Source organism: Drosophila subpulchrella, chromosome 2R (assembly GCF_014743375.2).
Source record: "Drosophila subpulchrella strain 33 F10 #4 breed RU33 chromosome 2R, RU_Dsub_v1.1 Primary Assembly, whole genome shotgun sequence".
NCBI lineage: Eukaryota > Metazoa > Arthropoda > Insecta > Diptera > Drosophilidae > Drosophila > Drosophila subpulchrella.
In genome coordinates, this window is record NC_050611.1 from 14,908,500 (window position 1) to 14,926,827 (window position 18,328).

Here is an 18,328-nt window from a genome sequence, read left to right on the forward strand (position 1 = left end):
TATTGCAAACACACTCGCACAGACACACCCACACAGATACAAACGCAGACAGACTGATGCTGATGTGAATTGGTATTGGTGTATTTAAAATTTTATAGCAAACATTTTTATGCGCAATCGATCGAAAGGTTTCATTACATTTTAATGAAACGGCCCAGAATTTCGGCTTGACTTTGGTTCGAAAAGAGGTTTTTGCCAAATTGCCAGGTAAAATGCCGAAAGTTAGAGACACATAAAGGGAACTGAATGGATTTTCGGCGACCTCCGTTTGTCGCTCAATTTGCGTAAGTTTATTTCGACCCCCGCTTATTTGAAATTTAGATTCGCTGGTCTTTCGAGTTGGCCATACAAAGCGGGAGGAGGAATATATTTTTTTGCAATCCTCTGACAAATGACACTTTAATATAAACGGGCAGCAGCGCCGGCAAAGCCTTGACATGCCATTCAAGTTGAGATACTTTGCTATCTCCCAAATGCACTTAAACATTTAGTAAATACGCCATAGAAAAATCACTTTGCGTGGCACAAATTTTATATACCCCCTGTAAATGCGCACATAACATATGCAACTGACACACATTTTATGTGCCTTTCCGCCATACGCATATATATAAACGTATCTATATATGCGAACCTATATGAATTTATGCTATTGCCAACGACTGCCAATTCGCATAAATGTCACGTACGTCAGTTTGTCATTTGCGTAAAGGAGGTCCTGTTCGTTTCAGTTTGGCTTCGGTTCGGCTTGGTCCTGCCCTCCTCAGGATCCCCGCTGCAATTTGACTGACTGCACACGAGAGTTCTGGATACGAAAAACAGGGAGAAAAAAATCCTGGCTGCCGAACGACAGCCGCAATTCCATGTCTCATATCTTATACATATGAATAACGCATACGCACTGTGTGCCGGCAAAAGTTTTCAAAGAGTTCAAATTGCTGGCATGCGTCGTATACGTATATGCACAGGCGACTAATTAAAATTTTATGACGCCCCTATGGCAGTGTTGTGTGCGTGGGCAAATTCATAACAATTTTGCCAAAACGCTCTCGAGCTATTTAAATATTATATGAGCTCCGATTTTTGGACAGCCCCTGACAATTTGGCTACTTAAAAAATTTAAAGCGCTAGGGCTTCATTGTCTCACTTAGCCCGCAAGATGGTTTAGGACGGTTATTTTATTTATCAAATTTCAGAGTTCATTACACTTTTCGTTCCGCTGGCATCAGCTTAGCCTTGTCGATGGCAGGCATTAAGCCGCTGATAAACGGCAATGTCTCCGCTTCAATTGTCAATTATGTTAAACAAAGTTATTAAATTACGCAAAAATAAGGCAGCCAAGCGGCAGCGTCAAGTCAATGGGATTACACATACGCAGCGAGGGCCAGGTGGATCTGGATTCTGGTTTCTGGATTCCAGCGACAAATCAATAAGCTCAGGTGTCGGGATTTCCTACTTTGAGGCAGTGGTGGATGGTGGGGCATCCGCCCAAATGGCAAGCTGAAAATTTCCATTTAGCATATAAAACCCGCGCTATTAACGCAGACGGAGGCTGCGGGGCCTTCAGACACAACACCGGGAATTACGCCACTCGGCAGCACTACACACTAAAATATGCAGAGAGTTGGGGGGAGAAAGTAGCAGGACCCTGTAGACGCTTTTTAATGTACCACGGCGGTGGCACAAAGAATGTCTGCCCTTGCCATAGACATCATAAAAATTCGTTAAAAATAAAACACAAAGCGGCAGAAGCTGGAGCAACCCGCCAACGACTTCCGTGAACTTAAGCCCGATGGTCCCCAAGTCCCGCCCTCCATTTTGTAGCTCTTGCCTTGGCCACGTTTACCGGCATTTCGCATTACGCATACGCCACCGTTTCGCCTCGGTCCGCTTTTCAACAGGAAGCTCACATTGTTTTGGCCATATTTACTGGAGTCGGCGGCTGGTCGTGCCCGGGGGCTGTTTGTGTGCCAGGCGCCATAAGTAACAAATTCTATAAATTATTTAAATTTTTATTCATGCAACGTTGTAAAGTTAAGCCCGCTGACAGTTAGCTAGTTTGGGCCCGCTGCTTTAAATTTTTTTTTTAATTTTCCCCCTCTCCTGTCTGGCTCTTTGGGTCTTTTTCCCCGGCTTGGGCCTTTTGTGACCTTGACTCGCTGGCTTTTAAATATTGATAATGTCCTTTGATCTCAGCCAAGCAGCCCTGACAAGCGGCATTTGAACCATAAGACCGGATCCGACCTGCGTATTTATGCAAATGCAGGAAGAAGTTATGCCTAATAAAATTCTGGGGGACCGGGCAATGTCTTTTGTATAACAATGCAATACTTTTGCTCTCATATTTTCGCATGATTTATGAAAGGAGGCGTACAGCAAAGATGCGAGTCAAGCGGGGCAATAAAAAAGAATGTCGCAGTTTTATGAGCCCCGGCAAATGGCCATAAAATGTCGAGGCACATATGAGAAAATATAAATAAATCGAACGATTATTGACAATTATAATGATATATGGATGCGTACTCAAAAGTCATAAATTGGCAGACCGAAAGAAGGGTGCGCCGGCGGAGGAAATAATAAAAGGATCCGGCTGTATTAGCCAACTGGGTAAGTGGAACTTGCGAACCGGGGTCAGTGGAGCTAAGTGGGTGCACAAGGCAGTTATGAGACGGCAAGTGGGTGGAAGCCAAATATAAGAGTTGGCCCGGCACTAAAGGCCTTATGACACTGACTTTGAAGTAGGCTAAATGTGCGATGGAAAACATAAAAGTGTTTGTTTTAGTTTCTGAAAATATTTATCCCTGTTTCTTTAAAATATGCTGCTTTAAAGACAGCTAACTGCTAAGAAATCAGATAAGGTTTTTAAAAATATTAATACCCGTTTCCTACAAATATTTATCTATCAAGAGGCAAAACTTTAAAAATAAATTGCAATTTATCGACGGATCATCTTTCTCATAGACTTGTATATTTTAAACATAATGCACTGCTTTAAAGTCAACTAACTATGCGATGGAAAAAATTGAAAAATTTGTTTTAGTTTTTAAAAATATCCGTTTTCGTTTCCTAAAAGTATTCATCTCTCAAGTGGTAAAACTTTAGCAATAAATTGCAATTGCAATTTATCGATAGGTTCTCTGACAAAGTTGCATACCATAAACTTATCGCACTGCTTGCTTTTTTACTACTTATTAGCTAGTCTATAAAGAGCTATGTCTATCCTAATGAAGTTTTGCAACTTGTAGCTGTTATATTTTTCACATCAGTTAGATGCAGAGTTCTCTGAATAAATATAAGGCCAATTTCCAAATTTAAGCCAAAAAGCATAACTGCACAAGCAGTCACTCTGCTTTGTTTCCCTGCAAACACAACATCGCATTCATAGTCCATTGAAGACGAATTCTCCTCGGGGTAATTGCCCTGCTCCACTTCCCACCCAACGGTTCCCATCTAATTATCAATTTAGTGCAATTTGCTTCCCTGGCCGAGCGAAGACGTAATTTCCATATTTGTGATGCATTTTATCTTTGGCGAGTCTCTGACTCAACAGCCTTAATTTGCTCTCGTATTTCGCCTTTCTCTGGCGGGCTCTTAAACTATTAAAAGTTGAGTTCTCTGCCACCGATAAAGACTGCTCGTCAAACCCAACTGGTTAATTCTTAATGCAAAGCCAACTACGGACTGTTCTTTCTGTTTGTTGCAGGCAGATAGCAGAAAGCAGTTTGTTAATAAATTAAATTCTTAATTCACTGGTCATTATGGCAGACAACTCGCATTTGTGTATGTGTCGTTAATGGCCCATCGCAGAGTTTCCCAGAAAGTTTGTTCATGAAGAATTTGCAGCTCGTTTATTAAGTTTAACTTGGTGGGCGAAAATATTTGATTATTTAATTGGTATTGGTATTTAAATGGATCTGGCTGTTCGTCATAAATAAGGCTAGGTGGGGCATTAATTTTAATTTATGTATATGTTTATGAAACTTTCATGCCAACAGTGACAACAATAAAAAGTTCGCCCATATGCCACTGACAGACTTTTTAATAAACTTGATTTTTTATTCAACCCTTTTTGCATTTTTTTTCACTTGTTGGTCTTAAATTCGATGCGATAATTTGTTGTTGTTTTTGTTTATGGCCAGCTTAATTGCAAAGTTTTTCAGCATTGGTTAACCCGATGGCGACCGTAGATTTATGAAATATTTATATGGAAATAAATAAAGAGAGCATAGCATGCATGCACATTTGGTAGATAATTTAAATCAATTGCTGAGAACTGCAATTAGCAGCCAAAGATAAAAATAAATTAAAGGCCTCCGCATAACAAATGGCCCATAATCGGGGCCACAGCGAAATCCAACTGGAATCCATTATATATGTACCGCTACGTATTTATATAGCTGCATATATATTTTAATGGCCCAGTCCCCATAAATTATGCCGCATTTACTTTAGAGATAGAAAAAAGCGCCGCTCCATTCGATAAATGGGTTGCGGTCGAGCCTTGAATCCTTTAATTTGAACTCGGACCGCCCTCCACAGCCCGCCAACTTTGGGGCAGCAGTCGCAAAGTCAAAGGCACATTTCAAATGTCGAAAGCAAATAGAGGAGAAGTGAAAAAAGAGTCGGTCTGAGGGCATTAAAATGCATGTGTGTAGTCTGGAGAACTGGAAAAATATGGCCAAAGCAAATTGCTGACTACGCCAGAGTTGAAAACTTAACAAGTAAAAGTGTGAAAGGCTATAAAATCGAAGATACCCAGCATAAAAATCGAAGCTAATATTTTCTACCTTGACTTAAAATTTTCAAATTAAATCACTCCATTTATTGGGTTTTATATTGAACAATATGTTTATGCATTTAGTCCAAACACTTAATACGATATTTTAAATTCAATACCCAGACTTTTAACTATTATATTACATATTTTTAGCAGTGTAGTCACCACAATGCTCATTGAAATATTAAAAAACATTGTTAAAGTTTAAATTTTGAAAGAGCTTTTCTTATATTAACGTAATGCCGCATTTTGTTTATTTTATTTCGGTAAACCTCCTTCTGAAAAGTAAATTTTTTGTGGTGCACTTTCGAAGTACCAAAATTCCAAACATTTTTACCCGATTGGAGTGGGTAAGAGTCCCTAAACCTCCCCTGTGGATCTACAAATGTTTTACTCCATTTTTAAAGGTGAATCCTGGTATTCCATCTAACCCTCTGCTACCCAACAAAATGCGCACAGAACTTCAGCTTGGGCCCTTGGCCAACAGCGCTGCTTCTTTTTAAATAAAGAGCAGCAAAACGCAAATATCATCGAATGGAATATAATTTATGTGCTCCATTTGCAGTCGGCAGTTCGCCACTCGTACACATATGCTGCTTTCCTTTCAGAGACCCCCATACCATACCATACCATCTCTACTCCATTTCCCTCCCTCGACCTGCCCGCATTCTGGGCACTTTTGCATATGGGATCCTGGATGCCCGAAATGGAATGAAAATGGTTTGGGTTCGCAGTTAGCGATTCCCCAGTCGCATTTTGTGAATTTTTCTCGTTGCGTTCATCTTTTGGCAAGGTTGCGCCTCCGATCCATAAATATCCGCTGGGCACTTCGGTTCCCGATCCCTTGGCTAGCAAAGTTTTGCCCCCACCATCACCACGTATTTGCCAAATTAAATCGTTAAATGCTTGTTAAAAAGTTCGACTTGCCTCTGCCTCGCAGTGTGTATCCGCATCCATATCCGATTCCGATTCCGAATTCGAATCCGAATCTCTATCTGCATCTGTATCTTTGAACCGTTTCTGGGCAACTCGCCGACGCTTATGATTTATGCCAGCGCATGTTTTGTAGTTTTTTGGGCACAGGTTGCCTGGCCGTCGAAGAACGTAAATAAGCAGCGGCCAAAAGGCTAAATGGCCAAAACGGCGGACTGGCCAAAAGGGTTGCGGTTCTCTGTGTTCAGCTTTCCGCTTTCAGCTCCTTTTTTTTATTTATTCTCATACGTTGCCGATTTGCTGGGGGCCATTAAACAATAAATTAAACGAAAGAGAAATTAAACTAAAGTCGGATTAGTCATCGATGATTGTGGGTTCGCATGAGATGCGAAAAAAGGATCGAGAAGTTCCTGAGAACTGCTAAGCATCCTGGGGGTATACATTTCAGGGGTTAGTCAGAGGATGGATAGGTTTTGAAGATATTTATAAAATACAGATGGTCATAAATATGGAAACATTCCTCCAACAAGACATTTTAAGTTACGATGGACCTTAAACAAATAAAAATAGGGGCCGAATCCAATTTGGGTGAAAGTTATATGTAAATACTTTAAAAACATCTATGTAATTATCTCAGCAAACGATCCGTTTATAACGAGCCTGCACTAAAGACTGTGTAACGATCAATAGATCAAGCTAAAACACGCCTCTACTGTATAAAATAACGTTGAATGATCGGCAATAACTAATAACTTGTGCTCTTTGCCCTTCCAAATTTCATCCCCTGCATCTGCAACTAATTGCTCCACCTGCATATTTAATTGTTGGCCGAACATGGCATCTATCATCTGCAGATGATTAACGCACCGCTTCTACCCTAGATTAATACATCAAGATCGCAGCGGAACCTGCAGCAAACAAGGGAACAAGACGATGCAACAAACAAAAAAAAAACGCTGTCACAATAAATTTAAATAAATTGTTGACAAACGCCAATAAACATAAATTTTTGGTGTGCAGCAAAGCAAAGCGGAGAACTGTGATGGGGACTCTGGGTAGAGAGTAGAGAGGGCCGGAAACCGCACTGTCAATCAAAAAACGTGGAAGTGTGGAGATGCCAAGCGGGACTTATATTTGTTGCATAACCCGGCGGAGGTTAGTGTTGCATAGGGAAATAATATTCGAAATTTAGGTCACCATAGGTCAAAATTAAGCTATTAAGTCGTTGTGATAAGCAATTACGGTCTGCGTTTCGATTTAGTATAAAATATTAACTTAATTTCAGTTGCGTCATTGTGTGAAAGTAAAAGCTTTTAAAAAAATTGCAAGCTCTTGAAAATTGCTTAGTTTTACATAATCTAACACAGTAAAGAGAAACCCAAGTTAAACAAGCAATTTCAGGTATATTTTCTTTAAGTTATAGTCATTAGAGTTTTTAAAGCTTAACAAATACTTTTTTGAAGCTCTTCAACGTACAATTCTATTGTAATATCTATATAAAAAGTGGGTTTATAAACATAAACATAATCTTTCTCATTTTAACATTAAAATTTTTGTACACTTTTATTTTATGTATTTTTAAAAATAGTATTAGAAATATTACAAAATTCTAATTACTAAATAAATTTTATTCTTACAGTTGTTTTGTAATTATTAAGTAAATATATATGAAGTGTAAGTTTAGAGAATCTTGAGACCTTCTTTATAATGAAATATTCTTTTAAATTTTTAATGTGAGTGATCTCAGAAAACCAAGTCGAGAACACTTTACGCTTGATTTTAAGAACACATGTACTAGAAAAAGTAAGAAGAAAGAGTACTGAAATCAGGCATATTTGCTCTTTGTTTTTTTGTTCTTTACTTTTCTCAGTGAATTAGTGTTCACATTTTAAAATTAAGACTTTGTGATTACTTTTTATAGCATTTTTATTTTTTGGTATTCTTTTTTTTCCGAGGAATGTTAATATATTGTATTTTCTATGTGCTGCTGATGGAACGCACGTGTGGCGCTAGGCGATAATTGGACGAGCTGCGTTGCGTTTGTTTATGCAAATCGGGATACGTAATAACTCAATTAGATGTTGCAACCATCGGCGGCGGGCTGGAGGGCTCCTTCAGCTCTCTGATTGCTCGAATCGAATGCGGGCAACTGGCACATTGACCGGGCGAACTGCTCACATGGCTATTGAGTGCTGGCCTGCCTGCGACGAGGGTTTTCAGCTTTATTGATGTCCCGTTGCTTTGTGGCGGACAATTGTCGTCATCGACAGCGACCTCGTCATTTAATTGTAAGTGAAACTACGCTCCGTTGTCGTATAATAGTAGATGGGTATATGGAATACGCTCCATGTGTTGCCAGTATGTGGTGCGAGTTTCCCCCATTGTGCGAGGTCAACAACCAGAGATACGACCACCACTCGACGTCGTCATACTCCGCCAATCCAATCCAAGTACTGTCTCTAGTGCACCACTGTCTTTTTTTCTGTACCCCCACTGCACTCTCCCCACAGATTGCGTAGCAGTACCATCGGAATCCTCGGCTGTTGACAAAATAAAACACACTTTAATTGATACATTTGCATTTTATTATAAATGCAGCTCTGGGACGCGGCGCTAGCAATGAATATTTATGCAGCTTTTATGGGTCAGTGCGGCGCTGTTGCAGCTGATAAATATTTGCCAGCATCTGGCAATCGATGACAGCCAGCACGAGCTCAGATATCGATTACACGCGAACAGGTGCTGGGCCAGAAATTAATTATTCAGCCTCGTTGCAATGCATTTCTGGAGTTCATTTGCCAGCCTGAATGGCAAAAAACAATTATGGGGTCTTGAAACATCAATATACGCATCATGTGATTTCAGCGAATAATTGGTTCGGAATTATAAGCTTGAAAAATGGTACACTTTCATGGGATTTAATGTGATCTTTTAAATTATCAGTGTTATTCTGAATCAATAATATTCTTAGTTAACACTTAACACACAAATATGTAAAAAGTGTGAGGATCTTTGATCCAGGGACCTTCAATATTATTATTTGTCATATTTATTTTAAAAGGTCTATGATGGTTGAAAAATATATTTTCTAATTTTCCTGATTGTTACACGCTTTTTAAGATAAATAAATCAATTTCACAGTTTCCTTCTAAAATCTTAAATTTTGGGTCCCTAAAAAATACATTTCTATGGAATTTCTTTACATATTTTTAAAACAATTTAAAAAATTCTTTAAAAAAATAATACTTTATAAGTAATATTTAGGACAGATAAAATGTTTACGGAAAAATCATTCAATCGAAAAAATTTTAGACTAAAGAAATACCGTCTTCTAAGATACACAAGTTAAGAACGATCTTACATTTGTTTTATCCAATCCAATAGTAAAAAAAAGTTTACCAACTTTAATAAATGAATGTTCAAAGTCTAAGAACAGCAACTGTTTTATAAACCTACATTTATTTTATTGAAACCTGCAGCAAAACACCAATCAGTGTTCGTATGTAAACATCCATATATCAGCCCAAAATCAGCGGCTTACACATTAGATCCCAGCTGGAGTTGGCGTTGAAGGTTGTGTCGGCGGAGGAGGTTCTTAGTGATCTGATCTCAAGGCACCAGTCACATGACTAACCCAAAGAGTTCGTGGTCTGGGGGACACGAAAGTGGCATAGGTGGGGTTTTTTCGAGATCACCTTGGTGGGGGAACCAGAACTTATCGTACTCCATTTTGCGTGTGAAATTCAATAAGTTAAGGCGACTGCAGGCTGTTTAGCATAGAAAGACAGACAGAGACTAGGGTCCACGAACCCCGTCAGTCGATGCATATCTACCACTCTGTGTATATTGACTAAATTGTTTGCTGGGTGTGGCGCAAAATGCACGACAAAAGTGTTCGTGTTGTTGATTTTCAATTTCTGGCTTTGTTGTTCGTTGTTCGGCATGTTGTAGTTCAATTTATGACGCTTGTAGCGCTTGACTTTTGCGCAGGCGTTGAAAGCCCAACAACAACTCGAAAATCAAATTGAGCTGCTACGAATATTTTTTGGGCCGTTCTCTCGGTTTGTTTGCTGTTTTATTCGATTTCGTGTTAATTTCCATTGAACACAATACGTCACAGTCGAGGGCCCAGAGTCACAGTTATGTTGGCTGTGTTTACAATTCCATTTAGTGTCCAACATCCAGAGATTGGGCTCGCTTCCCGGCTCCATTCGATCTATTTGGGCATGACAAGTTGTGCGATCGATTTGATATGTTTACACGGCCCCGGGAAATTGATATGTCAAATAAACAGTCGTCGGGCGAAATGTTTCCTCTATTATTGTAGAATTGGTCCGGCGGTTGGAAAAGCACAAAGCACTCTGCTCAATTCACACCGCAGACTGTGTTTTATTGCCCAAGTGGGGAAGTCGTTTCTCCGAATGGTATGTCTTAATTTGAGAACTTCCTACACAGACCAGACCAGACCCATTGACCTGATTTGCTTGCATTTATATTGGGCATTGATTTGTGGGTTCCCACAGCCGAACAGCTGAGTTATGGATGCACCGATTTAATTTATCCATTAGATGCAACTCTGTCTTTGAAACTCACATTTAAATTATGTTTTCAGAGTTGCAAGAAACAACAAAGGGGATTAAAATACCGAAAAAACATAACCAATTAAGTTTCTATCAATCACACTTTAAGCTTTGACATATTTTGCAAATCAGAACTTTATTTGCAAAGTAGAAACCTCAAAATTTTGTCAAATACATTTCCGTATATAAGTAAAGTAGCTTTGAATTTCATAAAAATGTTCCTGTTCTATTCGAATTCATCAATAACTTTTAAAAACAGTTTCGTATTTCATGTATTTGTATGCAAAGCGTACACACATTAATTTTTAAGCTTTGGAAATTACAATCTAATTGTGTTATCTACATGGAAAATAGAACATAATATAGCCCAAAAGCGGTAGCAATTGAGTTCGCCACTCTCAACACTTCTATTGGCCAATACTCTGAAATCAGCCCACACTCGATGCAAAAACATAATTGCATCTGTGTCTGTCAATATCCATTTCGCTTAATCGCCCCACAAACCTCAATTCAGCCGACGTTCTCCAATATCAAATCCATTAGCCATCGATTGTTCTCCAATCTCCATTCACACATTCGAGAACTGCAATTGGGCTGATCCCCATTCAATCGGTGGACCGCCGAGTCGGTCTCAATTGTCATAATTACACCCACTCAGATATATTCTGCAGCTGGTATCTGGGTATTATATCAATTTTGTTGTTTTGTTATTTTTTTTTATTATTTATATCTTTCGGATTGCTGCCGGCCAATTCTTCTGACAAGGCGCTAAGCAGCCGCGACAGCTCGCCGATTATCTCCGACAATTATTTGTTGTCTTCCGCCACGGCGCAACCTTGAAATTAAATATAATTATGAAAAGGCATTCCCATTCACACAGGCCCATCGAATGATATTTCATGTAGTTAGCTCGGCGACGTGCCTCAAATGGAAAATAATTTAAGATGCCGGCGCACGCACACTTCAAAAATAAAAATCCGAGCGCCGAATCAATAATAAAACCACCGACCAGCCCCGCCCCCTTCCTCCGGTTCAGCCCACGTTTTCCAGTCAACCAGGCAACCTTTATTTATTTATTTTTTCCCCTCTTTGTATTTTTGCCCAGGCAATTATAATTAACTTCGCGGCGAGTTTTGATTTCTTCGCTTTATTTCTTTTCTCCCTTTATTTGGTTCTTCGCGTTGCCCATGGGCTGATAATTTTGTTCGCACCTGATCGCGTTACTCAAAGATCAGGTTTGTCTCCCTCACTCTACACGGAAAAAAATGATGACAATAATTAATTATGAAAGAAATTTATTGATTTATTATTATATAAAGTAAAATTCATAATCATAAGTCGATTCAACCGAATTTTTTAGAATTTCATGTCAAAATATTTGACTGAAATACTTATAAGATATTGTGGGGATACGAACAGGTTTCTAAACCATTGAGTATCGATTTGCCATCGATAAGAAGAAAATTTATAATAATAGTTTATCGATATTATTATTAAAAGAAGTAAAATAGATAATTAAATTGTTGCAGCGAAATTTTATATTAAAATATTTAATGGAAATATATTTGATAATAAATTGAAAAAATAATGTACGGTTACGTACACCTAAACCGAAAAAATTAGTCATAGAAAAGCAACTATTTTTACATTAATTATACACTATTGAGTATCGATTTGGCATCGGTAAGATGAGTATTAAAGTAATACTTTCCAAAGTATTAAATTTCAATTAACTGGATGAAAAATAATACCACAAACCCAAATTCTAGACTCTTTAAAATGGAAACGAAATTGTAATGTAAGACTTTACATTGTTTCGTCTTAAATCCATTCTTTAATTTCAGTACTGCCTCTGGTATACTTTTAATAGAACAGGTATTAAAACATAACTTTCTGTTTTGTAGGTGTACTTGAAACTCAAAAGAATAGAGCTTAGCAACATTTGTCTTTACTCATAGTATTTCATTGAGTTCCATTCAAAAATCTTAAAATACCTTGACATAATGCAATATTTTTTCCAGTATATATGTATTCCCCATCTTTCTTTGGAGAACTGCGTGTAGATCATTAACAGAGCTAAAGATCCCAACTCAGATGTGAAAATCAGTCAGCGTCTGCGGTTGCTCAGTTTTGGTTACTTCTCAGTCGGCCAGCCGGGGTTCCTCAAAGCCATTTCCCAAACAATGAAAACTTTCATTCGTCTTCGGGTTTTTACTTTTAAACTAGATCCAACGAAAGTACTTCAGGTTAAGTTAATAGGCTGGGCCTAATGGGTTAATGAGTGCCGGCCGAAGGTAATTGGAAAACCAGTTCCAGATCTTAACAACCAATGATCAATAATAAGTTGGGGCTGGGATTTTGTTAAGGTCTGGCCGAGTTGAAGAACCTAATCCCGTTGGACTTAGCTCTTAAAAGCGGGTTTCTTTCATAAAAGTAAAGCGAAAAGGGTTAAACTTTAAAATTTACAATGTCCTACGCTGGTTTTATGACGGGGGCGGCCCACAAAAATGAAAGCTGTGAAATAAACCCTGGAGAAAAGCCGAAAACAGCGCAACACAACAAAAACAAACGGAGAAAGGATGACTCGAAATGAAAATAAAACACAAACCGAAGCAGAAACAGAATCTGGCAGCGAGCGAGGAAAATGGAAATGGCAGGAAAATTCAAATCACAAACTCGGTATTTATTTGCGAAGCGTAAATGATTACCACTTAAAATGTGCTCGACTGCCACCTAAAAACCAATTGTTGGAAAAAGCACAACCGAAAAGGAGTGGGTGGTGGATTGTGGGTGGCCTGAAGGACACGAGCGAAGAAGGAGTGAAAGGACCAAAGGCAACATATGTTTTTTATGCCTGAGCTGTCTAAGTGGATACGGGCGGAACGAGTGCTCAGATGGAAAACCCGGGGAGGCGGCGGAGGATGGGGCTTCTCGCTGGGCGAGAAAACTGCGGGACAGCTGCCAGAGCTTGTTAGAGTCTCCCAAAGGGGGGAAATCCCCGGCACAGCGAAATATGGAATTCATTAAACGATTCGGTATATATAGAATAAATTGGATTGGAAAAGCAAATACCCTAAACAAAAGTGGAGCAAAACTTGTTTAGCTAAGAAAGTGCTGCATTTAATTTTTGATATATCGGATTTAAGCTAGAACTGCTTATCACAGGCCGATTCTTTGAGATATTGGATATTTCGATCTTGGTTTTCAGAAGCGCTTCGATTTTCTGGATACTTAAGCAGACATTTCAAAATTTTAAATTCATATTTAGAATAGGAAATGAAAATACACAAATCAACAGTGGGGCAAAACTTGAAAAACTCTAAAACTGGTGCATTTTATTTGTCTAATGTTTTGATACCCAACATATTTTGAGTTTGACATTTTAAACTTCGATTTAAAAAAGGCGATATTCCGGATACTTAAAATAATTATTTCAAAACTATTATTATTTTTTAATAAGTGTAATAAAACTAAGGTTGTGTAATATTAAATTGTAAGTATATGATATGTTTAAGCTTGGCTTTTAAAAAGTTTTTAAGTTTTTTTTTTTTGTAAAAACGGTTTGATGTTATGGATACTTAAAACAGTTATTTCAAACTTATGACTAAAAAAGGGGTTTATAACAAATAAAATTTGTAATATACGATATTCTAAAGACTTCAAAAAACCTCCCGTTTAAAATGTATATGTTTATATAGTTTTAACCTTGTACAAGTTAATATTAACTGTTAAAATAGTCTGTCTAAAATAGAAAAAAAATTTTAAAATGTTTTTTTCCCACAGAGTGTTTTAATGTTCGATCATATAACACTAAAAATCGGATACCATTTTATATTTATCCATTGTCGCCATAACTTCTTGTACACTTTAAGACTGCGCGTGAACGAAAGGGAGAGTGGATATTGGGGGAAGTAAGACCCACGGACCCACAGACAAAACAAATATGTTAATGTATCTTACACCCAGCGACACGTATTGGTTTCAGTCTGCAATCGTTAGATCGCATATATGAGTGAGTTATTCCAGAGGGGAGGCAGTTTTCCGGGCTTTCCGGGGAGGTGGCTACAACAAATGGGCGGCCTGTGCCGGCGTCGCCTTTTTCCTGCCTTTTTATGGTCGTCACGGACCGCCCGCAGGACGAGGAAAAAGGATTCGCATTGGGGGGACACCCATACCAGGATCCACACCCCCTTTGCTGCACGCCCAGCTCGCACATTATTTTGCCACTTCTTCAGCTGAATTTGAATTAGATTTGTGCAGCGTCTGGCGCGCGTCTTGGCATCGTGTAAAATAATATATTTATTTTTATTTGCCACACGCACACAGACAGACAGAAGGAGAAAGTCCAACCCCGGGACAACCGGGCAAAAAAAGTGTTTTGTTTTCCTTTCAATTTGTATTTTTATTATTTTCATTTGTATTATTTTTGTGTGCTCATGAATAAAAAAGGAGTAGGAAGCGACAGCGATAGATGGCCCCAAATTGTATGGCTTAGCCCTTTTGTGTGTTTGCCTGGCCTGTTCTGGCCCCAAGAAAAAGTTAACAAATTTTCGCATGAATATTTCGCCATCTTCTTGTCGAGCGAGGGTGACCAGTGGAATCGGAATCGGGGGGACCCATAGAGAACCAGGACGACCCTTAGATCCCTCCCCGAACCCATGTTCCGGGCAATGTTGACATTGTTTGCTGCTGACAGCCAAGTTTTGAGGAATTTGCTTTTAATGGACAGGCCAGACAACAACGAGTTCAGAAACGAGAAAAGAAAAACGGGCGTGAACTTGCCATTTAAATAAAGAGGCGGCAGCGGAAGTCTATTGATTTTTTCTAGCAGCCGCTGACTTGGCTTAAAGCCACAGCCACACAGTCGGCTTTAATCAAAATATTTAGTTAAATGGCAGGGCAACTGAATTACTGAATTACTTCATCAGCGCTAACAACTTAGGTCGTCGGCGGTCATCAAAGGCGGTCTTTGTGGAACAGTGGAACAGATCCGGAGCAGATCGGCGGCAGTTCAAAGTTCTCGGAGGCGGCTACTTTCCAATTTTCACTGTGTTACCTAATTTTAATTGTCATGCCACCTGATGGCCATGATGAGGCATCAAACTCATTCTCAGCCTCCGCCGCTCTACCTGCTTGAATATCTATGGGCCTTCTTCTTTTAAGCCCGGTTCATTGTTTATTCTGCCGTCTTTGGTGACCTTTGTTGCATTGATTCAAACTACTTACGAGCGGCGATTTCCTACTGCCACTGCGCTTTTGTGGTTTGTCGCTTGTTTAGTTCCGATAATTCCCGGAATTTAATTGCCCTTTTCTTGTGTGAATTGTCTGGCTACCAATAAATGTTTAAGAATGCCCTGCCACTGTACTCCTTGGCAAATGGCCCACAGAGTTTTTGTTTTGGTTTGTATGGAGGTTTTACGGCCGATCAGCCAAAACAATGCCTCGGAAATTGCAAGAAATTATGGGAAAATTGCATCTTTGGAAGCATTTCAGTTGCAGATTTTGTGGCTGTGGCCGGGGAGTGATTCATGAGTTTGGCAACAATGAGCTGAGGAATGCCATTTTTGCCGTTTGTGTAAATCCTGAAGGTAAACAAATTTTTTGAACAGATGCAGAAGAGATTTAAAACACCATTGTGCAATGTTGCAATACAAAAAGATAATAATAATTTGCAAGGTAGAGGTATTTGGATTTTTTCATGATTTCAGAGGTTTTTTGATTAAGAAATTGTTGGAATATTCTGGTATAATATTTTACAAGAAATATCTTTACAATCACCTACACTAGAAGCATAATTTAAGCATTGTATCAATTATTAAAATATATTGTTGTTAAAAATAGGAATTGTTGTGCTTTTTTAAGCCTTTTTTTTTTGCTATTTGTAAAATAATTCAAATCCTTGCCTGCATGGGTTTTTTATAAGTCCATATAGTACGCAGTTGGCTTAAAGTACTTTTTACTACTGAAGTTTTTAAAGAAAAGGCTTATTTATGTCATGTGTTTGGTTTATTATTGTTTTTACCGCAGATGTATGTAATCCTTTTTATGTTTGACGAACGTTTAGGTACAGGTTACTTTCATTATAGCCCAATGCCCTTTAAAGGCCATATGTGCTTTCAAATCAGATGCCTAATAGAGTTCCTGGGGCCAGGGTCATAAAGTGTCGAGCATTACTTTCGCTTCCTTCCATCGAAGTGGCAGCCTTAACCCCTAGATGCCGATGCATGTTGCCAATGCGAGTCGTAAAACCTGGGCTAGGTTCAGTACCTTTTAGTTGTTTGCACCTTGCGTTGCGAGGGGTTGGATGGTGATGGCAAAGGGCCTACATATCAACACTCTGGAGACCCGGTCGGTTGCTATTAGCAGTACATTTCATACATTTTGTAGTGCACATAAAATGCTCCCTCTGCTTGCTGTTTGTGTAAACTGTTGACAGGCTGCGCCACAGACGCCAGGGGTTAAGGGAAATTTGGGGGAACCTGGGCGGGGTGCTAAGCAAATGAGCTGCAGTCGTAAAAAAGACAATTGAGCTCATATATTCTACACGTTGGCCTGCGTTGACAGATCGTAAAAAGCCGTCAACTGAAAACTCCGAACCGCCTCGATGCCAAAGACTCCCACATAAATATTAAGATCCGAGACCGAAAGGCATCGTAAAAAACGCCATCAGATACCAGACACTCAGCACTAGAGACCAAAAAAAAAAAAAAAAGAATACAAAAAAAGGGCGGAATAGGGCACCCAGAACACGAACAACCATGGCGATAATGAAGAAAACCAAAATTGATTAATCTCATTAATAAAATGCCAACCAGCATGGTCCGTGCAATCAACGGCTCTACTTTGAGTATCCCTATAAGTTGAGACAATAAAAAAGGCCATCGTAAAATATGAAAAAATTCTATGCAGTCTGGTGCATATAGAGTTAATGCATTTTATGGCCAAGCTTTTGGTTAATTTCCCCCATGAAGGGGGTTCAACTGTCACCGGGCATAAATTTCAATAAAAACCAAAAACTCGGGCATAATTTTCATAATTTCTTGTTTTCCTTTTCGGGCCGTTTTTTATTTTTATTGCGCAATAGCTAATTAAAATTTCAATACTAAAATGTTTGCTCATTACGAGAGCTCTTATCAGTGCCTCCCCATCACCATCGTCATTAAAATCATCCAGCGGGCCTATTAAACTCAAAAATTTCCTCAACTTTGACTCACAAATAAGGCTGCTGTTGGAATGGATGGGGGTCTTTTAAAGCAGGGCAGGTGTATTTTATCTCAGTGTATAGTCAGCAATAGTCAGCTTTGTATTTCAGCATGTTGAACTAAAATAAATAAGCGAATATAATGCACATTATACTAAATTAGATATGTGCGTAGATAGCAGGCCAACAAAACTGCTTCATTTGCTGATCAAGGTGGAGTGATTTAATTAATTGCAGCGGGGCAGCTGCCAAATCAGTCGAAATAGTCTGATATTATGCGGGTCTCCGATATCGTTGCTGATATAAGAAATTCCAGGGCAGAGAGTTGGGGATTATTAATTGTTCCACATTGTTCGGGGCTGCAGTCAAGGTCCGTAGAAAATGAAAGACAATTTAATAGAAAGTGAAAGGAATCAAAACAAAAGATGATGATTAATATATAAAATTAACATGGATAAAATGTGTTTAAGGTGGGGAAGATTTCAACCAGCGTTTGGAGTTTTCAAGCAAGAATTTGAGATTTCATTTAAGATATTAAAATATGGAATGTGGGTACATAAAATCCACTCAAATTAAAGCAAAATGGGCTTACAAATTTCCAACCCAGAATTTATGAGCCAAGAACCATCATCGATATTTCGGTTTAGGGGAAAATCACAGATAAGAAATCATCATCGTCGTTCCCGGGGCCATAAAAACTTTAGTCGTTTCCTTTTCCGCCATTCAAAAGGGAATAAAATTTACCACTTAACTGCGTTCATATTCAGTATTTAAACTTTCCAGGCCGCAGCTGGCAGAGCCATTTTCATTAGCTTAGTTAACCTCTATTATTAGCCC

At 38.8% G+C, this 18,328-nt stretch overlaps 1 protein-coding gene and 1 long non-coding RNA gene across 2 annotated transcripts; both read left to right on the plus strand.

Moving 5' to 3' along the window:
* Positions 1-1,327: 1,327 nt before the first annotated feature.
* Positions 1,328-8,216, plus strand: LOC119550892. Its single transcript, XR_005219511.1, has 3 exons — positions 1,328-1,439; positions 2,197-2,607; positions 7,724-8,216. It is a non-coding gene; the product is annotated as an uncharacterized LOC119550892 (long non-coding RNA).
* A 4,653-nt stretch (positions 8,217-12,869) lies between these two features.
* Positions 12,870-13,969, plus strand: LOC119549780. Its single transcript, XM_037858042.1, is given in 3 exon segments — positions 12,870-13,055; positions 13,058-13,076; positions 13,947-13,969. Coding segments are annotated over 3 exon segments (228 nt in total).
* The last annotated feature ends 4,359 nt before the right edge of the window (positions 13,970-18,328 follow it).